Genomic DNA, 12,691 nt, shown 5'->3' with positions numbered 1-12,691 from the left:
AATAAGAATATTTTCAATTTAGGGCACTAAAATTGGCACTTTTTTTTTAATTAAAATGGCTCTAAAATAGTCCTTGAAATAGCTAGAGGGATGTAAAAGACAGTAAAATGTGCTTAAGAGCATGGCAACTGCTCTGCAAACAAATGTGGATAGGGAAATGACTTAAAATGAAATAAAATAACTAAAAATTACAAATTATTAACCTGCAACTCAGAGAAGGAGGTGGATATGGAGTCGGAGGTTGAGGAGGCGGTGAATGTGGTGTTGTAGGTGGAGGCAGCGATGGAGGAGGAGGAGGTAGCCAACAATGTTTTTTTTTTTTTTTTATTGGGGTAGGTAGCCCCCAAAATATTGGGGAAAAAAAAAAAAAAAGAAAACAAAGAATCATTGCACTTGACTTGAGTACAAGAATGTATGTTTGATGGTGGTATAAATGTCTATTCTGCACAAGGTACAGACAAATCCTGAGGGATCCATGCCTGGTTCATTTTAATGAACGTGAGCTTGTCCACGTTGGCTGTGGACAGGCGGCTGCGTCTGTCTGTAATGACGCCTCCTGCCGTGCTGAATACACGTTCAGAGAGTACACTGGCTGCAGGCCAGCACCTCCAAGGCATACAGGGCAAGCTCTGGCCATGTGGACAATTTGGAGACCCAGAAGTTGAATGGGACAGAACCATCAGTCAGTACGTGTAGTCGTGTGCACAGGTACTGTTCCACCATGTTGTTCAAATGCTGTCTCCTGCTAACACGCTCCATATCAGCAGTTGGGGCCGGTTGTTGCGTCGAGGTGACAAAGCTTTTCCACATGTCGGCCATGCTAACCCTGCCTTCTGAGGTGCTGGCGCTGACACAGCTGTGTTGGCGACCTCTTCCTCCTCCCCTGCCTTCGCCTTCTGCTTTCCACTTGTCCCCCGGCGTCAAGTGAGAGGTAAGGACAAGCTGTCCTCGGTATCCCCCCAGCCACGCACCAGTGCATAGAGGAAGCAAGCAGGGCCCGGCCAGGACTGAACGGAGGACAAGTGGGCGTGCTTCCTCAATGCCCGATAAACTGTCTGCAGATGTAGGGGGCGGGGCCTTCCATGCGCTCCGGGCCCCCCCATGCCATGGGCCCCATAGCAGCTGCGTGGTCTGCCTATATGGTAGGTACGCCACTGCAGGGCACACAGGTCTCGCATGGAGGCCCAGTCATTGGTGGTGAAGTGGGGCTGTCCCTCAAACACATCAGTTTCAGAATGGCCTGCTGACGTTTACCCCGTGCTGTGCTGAAGTTGGTGGTGAAGGTGTGTCGCTGACTAGATGAGGAGGTGGCAACAGGAGGCAAAGAATGATGCCCTGCGATCCTTGGCGGCGGAAGGACGTGCACCAAACAGCTCTCCGCCTGGGGCCCAGCCGCCACTACATTTACCCAGTGTGCAGTTAGGGAGATATAGCGTCCCTGGCCGTGCTTTCTGGTCCACGTATCTGTGGTTAGGTGGACCTTGCCACAGATGGCGTTGCGCAGTGCACACTTGATTTTATCGGATACTTGGTTGTGCAGGGAAGGCACGGCTCTCCTGGAGAAGTAGTGGCGGCTGGGAACAACATACTGTGGGACAGCAAGCGACATGAGCTGTTTGAAGCTGTCCGTCTCCACCAGCCTGAATGACAGCAGTTCAAAGGCCAGCAGTTTAGAAATGCTGGCATTCAGGGCCAGGGATCGAGGGTGGCTAGGTGGGAATTTACGCTTTCTCTCAAAGGTTTGTGAGATGGAGAGCTGAACGCTTCTGTTCTTGGTTTTGAAGGTGCTTACTCCACTGCAGCCCGTGTCTCGCATGTAGATGCCTGGTCATGCAGGTTGTGCTAAGGTTCAGAACGTTAATGCCTCGCTTCAGGCTCTGATGGCACAGCGTGCAAACCACTCGTGTCTTGTCGTCAGCACATTGTGTAAAGAACTGCCACGCCAGGGAACTCCTTGAAGCTGCCTTTGGGGTGCTCGGTCCCTGGTGACGGTGGTCAGTAGCAGGCGGACTCTCTTGGCGGCGGGTGTTCTGCTTTTGCCCACTGCTCCCTCTTTTGCTACGCTGTTGGCTCGGTCTCACCACTGCATCTTCCTCCGAACTCTGAAAGTCAGTGGCACGACCTTCATTCCATGTGGGGTCTAGGACCTCATCGTCCCCTGAATCATCTTCCACCCAGTCTTGATCCCTGACCTCCTTTTCGGTCTGCACACTGCAGAAAGACGCAGCAGTTGGCACCTGTGTTTTGTCATCATCAGAGACGTGCTGAGGTGGTATTCCCATGTCCTCATCATCAGGAAACATAAGTGGTTGTGCGTCAGTGCATTCTATGTCTTCCACCCCTGGGGAAGGGCTAGGTGGATGCCCTTGGGAAACCCTGCCAGCAGAGTCTTCAAACAGCATAAGAGACTGCTGCATGACTTGAGGCTCATACAGTTTCCCTGATATGCACGGCGGTGATGTGACAGCCTGATGCACTTTCTGCAGAAGACTGGATGGGGGATAATGTGAACGTGCTGGATCCACTGTCGGCCACCCAATTGACTAGCGCCTGTACTTGCTCAGGCCTTACCATCCTTAGAATGGCATTAGGCCCGACCAAATATCGCTGTAGATTCTGGCGACTACTGGGACCTGAGGTAGTAGGTTCAGTAGGATGTGTAGCTGTGGCAGAACGGCCACGTCCTCTCCCTGCACCAGAGGCTCCACCAACACCACCACCACGACCATGACCGCGTCCCTTATTAGATGTTTGCCTCATACTTAGCGTTCACAAAGCAAAGTAAAAAGTGGTTAAGTCTGTTAAAAATAATTAACCGTCAATATAAACCCTGATGTAGGCTATTGCACTCAATTATTTTTTTTGAAATCTCTATATGACAGCGGTATTTGTGGCCTAAATATGACACTCACTTATGCACGTCTTATCCCAGATGTACAGTATATCAGAGGGATTTTTCACCCCAGTAAGCAAAAAGATATATTTCTGGCCTAAATGAGACAGTGATTTATGCTTGTCTTATCCCAGATGTGCAGTATATCAGAGGGATTTCTCACCCCAGTAAGCAAAAAGATGTATTTCTGTCCTAAATGTGACAGTCTCTTATGCTTGTCTAATCTAGATGTGCAGTATATTAAAGGTTTTTTTCACCCTAACCAAAAAGTCGTATTTCTGGCCTAAATGTGACAGTCACTTATGCTTGTCTAATCCCAGATGTGCAGTATATAGAGGGTTTTTTCACCCCAGTATGCCAAAGCTATATTTCTGGACTTGCAGACAAGCAGATAGCCTGTTCTGGTGCACTATCGTTGCATAAAATGGCTGGCGATCATGTATTGATATTGACTAACTGAAGAAAAAAAAAGTTCGTTTTCAGCAGTAGTTGGCTGAGGCCAGGCTTAAAAAAATTGTGCACTGCACCCACAAAACACTTTTCCTGCAGATCGCTGAGTACATAAACCAGTTCTTGACAAGATTCCTCCCTGATCTCTCCCTCACAACAGCTGCAGCCTCTCCCTACACTAATCCGAGCAGAGTGACGGGCGGCGCTACGTGACTCCAACTTAAATAGAGGCTGGGTCACATGCTGCAGTTGGCCAATCACAGCCATGCCAATAGTAGGCATGGCTGTAATGGCCTTTTGGGGCAAGTAGTATGACGCTTGTTGATTGGCTGCCGTGCAGCCTTTCAAAAAGCGCCAAAAAAAATCCCGGAACACCGAACCCGAACTTTTACGTAAATGTTCGGGTTCGGGTCTGGGTGCCGAAAACCCTAAAGTTCGGTACGTTCAGGTTCGCTTAACTCTAGTTATATTCAGTCATTATTTTCTAGAGTGCGGAAATTGTCAATTTAAAAATTTGCGATAAAAATTAGCATTACGAAAATTCGCATAATGAAAATACGCAATCAACACTACACCTAAAGTCAAAGATGTTGCAGCCTTCTCATTGGCCCACAAGCTAGAAGCAGGAAGGGATCATGTGTAGTGATTTAAAAAAAATCTCGAATATTCAAAATTACGAATATATATCACTTGTAAGGGATCGCCTCTTATTCGGGGGTCAATCTCACAGATACGACTTTAGGACACCAGGTTTCAGGTCCAAACAGTGCATTTATTTTACACTCCAGCCAATATAGGTCATCATGAAGTCGCAGCTTCACCTAACACATGTGACATCCACATAAAATAACAAACACTTGCCCGGCTAGGCACAGAGTTTCCTGACTCACCTAGGTCACAGTTCACACCCTGTGAACTCGTGCGGCTTTGTCAGCCAATGTCCCACAGCCTCCTGGCTGTACAGAGCACAGTACGCCCACTGTCTCTAGTTCACTGCTTCTTGTGGGTGATTGGGGCTCAGTAGTCCCCCCAACTCCAGGCTATCTCCCAGCCTCGTGGCCCCTCAGCCTTGCCCAGCTGAGACCACACAGACTCTCCAGAGTGAGCCACACCCAAGATCCAGTAGCAGGATTAAATAGGATCCCTGGACATGAGCATGCCTCAAATCCCGGACTGGAACCTGGGGAAACCACACCTCAATGTTCACATTGCCACACACTATATTCTAAATATTCACAAATTCTCGAAGTGACGATATTCCCAAAAAATTCGCAATTCGAATATTCGTGATCAACACTATTACTAAGATCCGCCACCAATGTCAGATAGATGTATATCCACCTCTGGGTCCCGCACCTATCTCTAGAACGGAGCTTTTATTGTAAGCAAGAGCGCACTGCACGTACACACCCGCCTTCTGTTCACTCAAGGGAGTGCTTAAAATAGTAGAGCAATGGCACTCTCCTTCACTTTGGGCACTCTGTTCTAGAGATACTATAGGTTGGTCAGGGGTGCACCACCAAAGAGGCCAGGTGAGGCGATTGCCTCAGGCGGCAAGACCTAGAGACAAGTGGGGGCTGTAGGAATATCTCTCTATATTCAACTGTATCACAGTATGTCTTTAATAGTCCGGCTTTAGGGGTTGGGCGCGATTTCATTCTTCGCCTCAGGCAGCACAAAGGCTAGGTGCACCCCTGGGTTCGGGTCTCAAAGGTGGGACCCGCGCCTATCTTACATTGGTGGCATATGCAATCAATGTTTGAACTGAGACAACCCCTTTAAAGAGACACTTTCATCAGAATGGGGTACGTTTTTAAGTATCACTCATAAAGTACTTTTTATTTTTTGGAGAATTTTTGGCTGTATTTTTTCTTTACATTTTGGCAGTACTATACCTTTGACAATCAAACACTAAATATTTTTTTTCTAAAGCAATGAAATCATGTGATAAGACCTCTCTGTGTAGTAATTATTGGCAATTTGCTACTGCAGTGAGGAGAACCTGTTATCTGAAGGGTAATCCTCATGAAAATTGTTGGAATTGGGGGGACAGTATGACAGCTCTATTTTTCTCTTGATAGGCCTAGATGAAGATGTCCACAGAAGGGCATTGTATGGAGTAATATAATGTATGATGCTGTAATAGAGTCACTTATCCCCTTCCCTCGCTGGTCACAGTGATGGCCTCACTGACAGAGTTAAGTTAAACCGTCTACAGTGCTAAAAGTCCAAATAAAGAAGTTGTTAAAGGAGCTAGGACAGAAAATAGAATACTAGGAAGAAATGAAAAGCATTATATCAAGAAAACCAAACGATTTTTGTAAAACAATACCATAGAATATTCACATTTAGGCTGTTAATATGTGATATGACACTTTTGATGGACATGTGCAACGTGCCACCCCCCAGGGCCCTATCTTGTCCCAGGTTTAGTAGGAAATGCCAAGTGGTATAGTGCGGCCTGTATGTGTCACGGTGCTCCTACCTGGATACAGCAGGACCCCAGGCTTAAGCTTCAAAGCAAATAAAGCGGAATAGTTGAGTTACGGGATGAAGAATAACTTGAGTCCAGACCTTGGTAAATTTTAACAGCAGCTTTACTTGGATACATTTGATTCCAGACACTATTTAGGCTTTTCTAACATTCAGACTTTCCCATGGTTCCAGCAGGCTTTGGCATAAACTGGCAGGCAAACTTGATAACTCTGCTTTCTCTCTTTCTATGATGGGCTGATAGGCTGCCTAATAACTCTGCTTTCGTTCTCTCTGCTTTGCTAAACTCTGTTTAGGTCTGGTTACTGGACTTTTGGTCAGTTCTGATATCCTTGAATTGGGATGCCTTTGGCGGTTATTCTCCTCCTGACACTCAGTAAAATAAATTAGCATGGAGTCCGGGTGCTCTACAAGCTACTTCCCTTTGGTGGCTCCTGCTCTAGCCGAAGAACAATTTCCTTTGGCTGATATATTTTTTGGCAACCGAAGAACACTTTCCTCTGGTTGCTATATCTTCCATACATATGATTTCATGGCAAGCCTAGCCGAACATGCACTGGCTGTTATAAGCACGTCTGGCTGTGACTGTGCCCAGGCTTACACTTCCCTGTGTAGACTAGAACCGGAATAAACTGGAACTGCTGCCCCTCCCTTCTGGTAGAAGGCAGGACTGGCCCTCTTCTGCCCAAAGGGGAAGGAATGGAATGGTGAGTTCCATTCTATCTAAGTATCTTTCTCTCTCTCTTTCTGCCATATATGCTGCCACCTGCTGGTGAACCAGGCACATTACATGTAATAACAGTTGTGTAACAATCACATAAATGCACAATGTAAAGGACCTGGAAAGAAGTATACAGGATGGCATTTATGTTAGCCCATTAGAGACAGTAGCAGGGTGTAGTAATGGTAACAACACTCCGGGGTTTTACTCCTGTCCCCTGTCCCTTTAACATTCACAAACCTTTGCTGTGGAGAAATAGGAGGACCCAGCAGAAGACACTCCAATGATCTGGTCTCTATCTGCTCCTCCTCTTCCTCTGTTGTTCAGGATCCAGGCCCGGTGACGTACGCTTTACTCCTGCTGCACGATAATACAAGAGCAGGGAGAAGTGTGTGCACGGGGGAAGGGGGATAACGTGTCCTATGTAGGGGAGTGGGACATGACTAGTATGCAGGAGAAGAGCTGTGGGGAGACAGGACCCAGGGAATACAGGTATAAAATGGGTAAAGAGAGCAGAAAGGTGAGGAAGATCTGGTGGACGCTGCTTTCTGGAATATTCCTTTAAGATTAATAAATCTGTTTACGTTATGTATGATGTGTCTCATGCTTGTTCTGTTCTCTTCCAGGAGGTCAGTGTGAAGCGGTCCAGCAGAAGGAGACCATGCAGGGGGAGGTCCTGCAGGCCGCGGCTAACAGGAGGTAATACTGTTATCGGCGTTCGCTTAACCGATAAAAAACAAAACAGACCTAACTACATGTGGGTGTAACGAGATTCAACGGTGGAACGAGATCTGAGATTGTGGCTTATGACAAGCACATTACTGTTATAAAGCTTTACTAGTTATTATTATGAGGTGCGAGGTGGCACATTGCGAATCCCTCCTTACTTCTCCTGACCTCTCCCATCTTCACTCTGGTCTGTGGAGGAGAGATTTCAGGAGTTTCAGCTTGCTATGAGATCAGCCATGTTCTGTCTGTGGAACGTTCTGAATGGATACAATGTTACAAATAAACGTAGCAACAAATAACACTGTGTGGTTACTTCCTGGAAAGTCATGGTGAGGATGATGAATGAAGAGGGAAATAATTACGATGGTAAATATAAGGTGTGATGATAAGGAAGATGATGATAAGGTGGATGATGCTGAGGAGGAGGAGGAGGAATGAGATTAATGGAAGAAAAGATGATGGTAAGTGTGTTAGAGGAGAGTGAGGATGACGATAGTAATCAGGATGATTAGGAGAGGGAATTATGCTGATGATGATAACTACAGATGAGCGAAGTCTTAAAAACATTCGATTTAGATTCTTCGCCGAATTTGATTCAAATTAATTGTGATGAAGCGCTATTTCCTGGCTGCAGAGAGCCTGTATAGTGGTGTGGAACACTGTGCCTTGCAGAAACATGTATAGCGAGTCCGTTCTGGTAGTCAAAGAGTTACTGTGCGTCAGTATGACATGCAGATGACAGGCGTCACTCTTAGAATCACTTCGCACTTCACTTATTTGGTCAGTTATGAGACAAAAACTGACCAAATAACTAAAGTGTGAACTCAGCCTTACTGGTCAATGTTAGCGTCAAGTATAAAGAACCTAGGAAAAGAAGATGGACACCTCCTAGTGAAAACCCTAACCAAAATCCTGCCTGACTACCAGTATGAACAGACCCCAGAGGTAGGTGTGTTTATACACAGGAATACCTATAGTCCTATATAGCCCTATAGGACCCTGGTACTAATGGCAGGGACAAGACTACCTGTTCTTCCAAAAGGAAGGAAGAACAGGAGTCTGTTTCAGGCCTAATTCAAACAATAGGGAAATGCAACACACAGAACCCAAACAAAATACAAAAAGGGAAAGGAAAGACTTAACTTCAAAGAGGCTATGGAAGCACCAGGAATTCAGCCGAGATCCAACCACAGGTACTCCCTGTCTCAATCTCCACTGCATACTGTCACATTGTGTCAGGGTATTCCGCCTGGTCCTCCTCATCACCCTCCAGCTTCTCCTTCTCCTCTCCTGTCACTTGTACAGATAAACCACCCATTTCTGTATGTGTGTGCTTGTGTGTGAATGTCCTTCTCCTTTATCAGTTCATCCCCCACAGGGCTCAGAATCCCCCGCAGGGCTCAGGTGGCTATGAGATGTAGGCACCACATCTCCTGTCCCCTGGCCAGCCAGATTTATCAGCATCTGCTCGAGGACGTGAAGGAGTGGAATGACGTTGTTCATCCCGTAGTCCTGATGACTGACAAATAAAGTGGCCTCCTCAAAGGGCCTGAGCAAATGGCAGGTGTCACGCATGAGCTGCCACTAGCTAACGTCAAAGTTACACAGAGGAGTGCTCCTGTTCACCTGCATCATCAAGAAATCGTTTACGGCCGCCGTCCGCTGAGGACAAGGTGGAGGATCAGAAGACAGTGGAGGACATTGGCGCAGGACTCACATATTGAGAATGCAATGGCCAAATTGCTGATGTGGCTGGGCAGGAAACACATTTACCCAGTGTGCCGTAAAGTACATATATTGTCCGTGACCGTAGTTACAGCTCCACACGTCGGCGCTGCCATGCACTTTAACAAACACCGACAGGCTCAAGGAGTGGCCCACCATCTGCTCAAAGTACGTGTGCAGGGCTGGTACTGCCTTTTTGGAGATGCAATGATGGCTTGGGACTCTCCACCTTGGCTCGGCATAAGCCATCAAATCTCTGAAATTTGCAGAGTCAACCACATGAAAAGAGAGGGACTGCAGCACCAGCAACTTGGCCAGGAGCACGTTCAGCTTCTGCGCCATTGGATAAGTGCACACATACTGTTGTCTATTTGCAATCACATCTGGGATCATTTGCTAATGAATAGAATGCCGGGGAGTAGGAGAAGGAGGAGCAGGCGCATCTGGACCAGTAGATGATGGGAAGGAAACACAGCTCCCTTCTGCCGAGGTGGTGGAGCCTTGACTGCTGGAGAAGGGATGTGGGCCACTACATCAGGCCGTACCACTACATTAGCGCCACAGTTTTCCCAGGCCACCTTATAAAGACGCTGCATGTGTTGACGCAGAGCTATGGCGCTAACATTGGCACCCTGGCCACGCTTAACCTTCTTCCCACAGATTTTCCACATGGCCACGCTGATGTCCTCTAGTAACTTGATGAAAAAGGTCTCTCTACTGACAGGGAGTGTTCCACAGGATTGGCGCATAGCAAATGTGGTGCCAATATTCAAAAAGGGTGCAAAAACAGAGCCTGGAAACAAAAGGCTGGTAAGTCTAACATCTGTCGTGGGTAAACTGTTTGAAGGTTTTTTAAGAGATGCTATCTTGGAGCACCTCAAGGAAAATAAGCAAATAACGCCATATCAGCATGGCTTCATGAGGGATCGGTCATGTCAAACTAATTTAATCAGTTTCTATGAGGAGGTAAGTTCTAGACTTGACAGCGGCGAATCAATGGATGTCGTATATCTGGACTTCTCCAAAGCATTTGACACTGTACCGCATAAAAGGTTAGTATATAAAATGAGAATGCTCGGACTGGGAGAAAACGTCTGTATGTGGGTGAGTAACTGGCTGAGGGATAGAAAACAGAGGGTGCTTATTAGTGGTACACACTCAGATTGGGTCACTGTCACTAGTGGGGTACCACAGGGGTCAGTACTGGAGGGGTCACTGTCACTAGTGGGGTACCTCAGGGGTCAGTATTGGGCCCTATCCTCTTCAATATATTTTTTAATGATCTTGTAAAAGGCTTGCACAGTAAAATATCAATTTTTGCAGATGACACTAAACTGTGTAAAGTAATTGACACGGAAGAGGACAGTATACTGTATATATACTACAGAGGACAGTATAATGTATATATACTACAGAGGGTAGTATACTATAAATATATACACACTACAGGGGACAGTATACTGTATATATATATATATATATATATATACACTGCTCAAAAAAATAAAGGGAACACAAAAATAACACATCCTAGATCTGAGTTAATTAAATATTCTTCTGAAATACTTTGTTCTTTACATAGTTGAATGTGCTGACAACAAAATCACACAAAAATAAAAAAATGGAAATCAAATTTTTCAACCCATGGAGGTCTGGATTTGGAGTCACACTCAAAATTAAAGTGGAAAAACACACTACAGGCTGATCCAACTTTGATGTAATGTCCTTAAAACAAGTCAAAATGAGGCTCAGTAGTGTGTGTGGCCTCCACGTGCCTGTATGACCTCCCTACAACGCCTGTGCATGCTCCTGATGAGGTGGCGGATGGTCTCCTGAGGGATCTCCTCCCAGACCTGGACTAAAGCATCTGCCAACTCCTGGACAGTCTGTGGTGCAACGTGACGTTGGTGGATAGAGTGAGACATGATGTCCCAGATGTGCTCAATTGGATTCAGGTCTGGGGAACGGGCGGGCCAGTCCATAGCATCAATGCCTTCATCTTGCAGGAACTGCTGACACACTCCAGCCACATGAGGTCTAGCATTGTCTGGCATTAGGAGGAACCCAGGGCCAACCGCACCAGCATATGGTCTCACAAGGGGTCTGAGGATCTCATCTCGGTACCTAATGGCAGTCAGGCTACCTCTGGCGAGCACATGGAGGGCTGTGCGGCCCTCCAAAGAAATGCCACCCCACTCCATTACTGACCCAATGCCAAACCGGTCATGCTGGAGGATGTTGCAGGCAGCAGAACTTTCTCCACGGAGTCTCCAGACTCTGTCACGTCTGTCACATGTGCTCAGTGTGAACCTGCTTTCCTCTGTGAAGAGCACAGGGCGCCAGTGGCAAATTTGCCAATCTTGGTGTTCTCTGCCAAATGCCAAACGTCCTGCACGGTGTTGGGCTGTAAGCACAGCCCCCACCTGTGGACGTCGGGCCCTCATATCACCCTCATGGAGTCTGTTTCTGACCGTTTGAGCAGACACATGCACATTTGTGGCCTGCTGGAGGTCATTTTGCAGGGCTCTGGCAGTGCTCCTCCTGTTCCTCCTTGCACAAAGGCGGAGGTAGCGGTCCTGCTGCTGGGTTGTTGCCCTCCTACGGCCTCCTCCACGTCTCCTGATGTACTGGCCTGTCTCCTGGTAGCGCCTCCATGCTCTGGACACTACGCTGACAGACACAGCAAACCTTCTTGCCACAGCTCGCATTGATGTGCCATCCTGGATAAGCTGCACTACCTGAGCCACTTGTGTGGGTTGTAGACTCCGTCTCATGCTACCACTAGAGTGAAAGCACCGCCAGCATTCAAAAGTGACCAAAACATCAGCCAGGAAGCATAGGAACTGAGAAGTGGTCTGTGGTCACCACCTGCAGAACCACTCCTTTATTGGGGGTGTCTTGCTAATTGCCTATAATTTCCACCTCTTGTCTATCCCATTTGCACAACAGCATGTGAAATTGATTGTCACTCAGTGTTGCTTCCTAAGTGGACAGTTTGATTTCACAGAAGTGTCATTGACTTGGAGTTACATTGTGTTGTTTAAGGCTACTTTCACACCTGCGTTCAGGTGTCCGCTCGTGCGCTCCGTTTGAAGGGGCTCACGAGCGGTCCTGAATGCAGCCGTCCGGCCCCAATGCATTCTCAGTGGAGGCGGATCCACTGAGAATGCATCCGCCTGCCAGCGCTCAGCCTCCGCTCCGCTCAGTGAGCGGACACCTGAACGCTGCTTGCAGCGTTCGGGTGTCCGCCTGGCCGTGCGGAGGCGAGCGGATCCATCCAGACTTATAATGGAAGTGAATGGGGACGGATCCGCTTGAAGATGACACCATATGGCTCAATCTTCAAGCGGATCCGTTCCCCATTGACTTTCAATGTAAAGTCTGAACGGATCCGCTCAGACAACTTTCAGACTTAGAAAATTTTCTAAGGTATAATGCAGACGGATCCGTTCTGAACGGATGCAAACGTCTGCATTATCGGAGCGGATCCGTCTGATGAAACATCAGACGGATCCGCTCCGAACGCTAGTGTGAAAGTAGCCTAAGTGTTCCCTTTATTTTTTTGAGCAGTGTATATATACACACACACACTACAGAGGACAGTATACTGTATATGTATATATACTATAGAGGACAGTATGCTGCTACAGATGGATCAGGATAGATTGGAGGCTTGGGCA

General features: G+C 47.2%; 1 protein-coding gene across 2 annotated transcripts in view; it reads left to right on the top strand.

Moving 5' to 3' along the window:
- Window positions 1–7,328, top strand: part of LOC121000825 (cathelicidin-related peptide Oh-Cath-like) — a 107,907-nt gene extending 100,579 nt beyond the window's left edge. For both annotated transcript variants that reach the window (XM_040431502.1, XM_040431501.1), the window contains exon 4: window positions 7,184–7,328. In XM_040431502.1, the coding sequence (XP_040287436.1) occupies window positions 7,184–7,324 (141 nt within the window). In that variant the 3' untranslated portion in view covers window positions 7,325–7,328. The remainder of the gene's footprint in view (window positions 1–7,183) is intronic.
- Window positions 7,329–12,691: the final 5,363 nt, after the last annotated feature.

The sequence above is a fragment of the Bufo bufo genome, chromosome 5 (genome assembly GCF_905171765.1).
Source record: "Bufo bufo chromosome 5, aBufBuf1.1, whole genome shotgun sequence".
NCBI classification, from domain to species: domain Eukaryota; kingdom Metazoa; phylum Chordata; class Amphibia; order Anura; family Bufonidae; genus Bufo; species Bufo bufo.
This window is presented reverse-complemented; position numbering and strand designations above follow the sequence as displayed.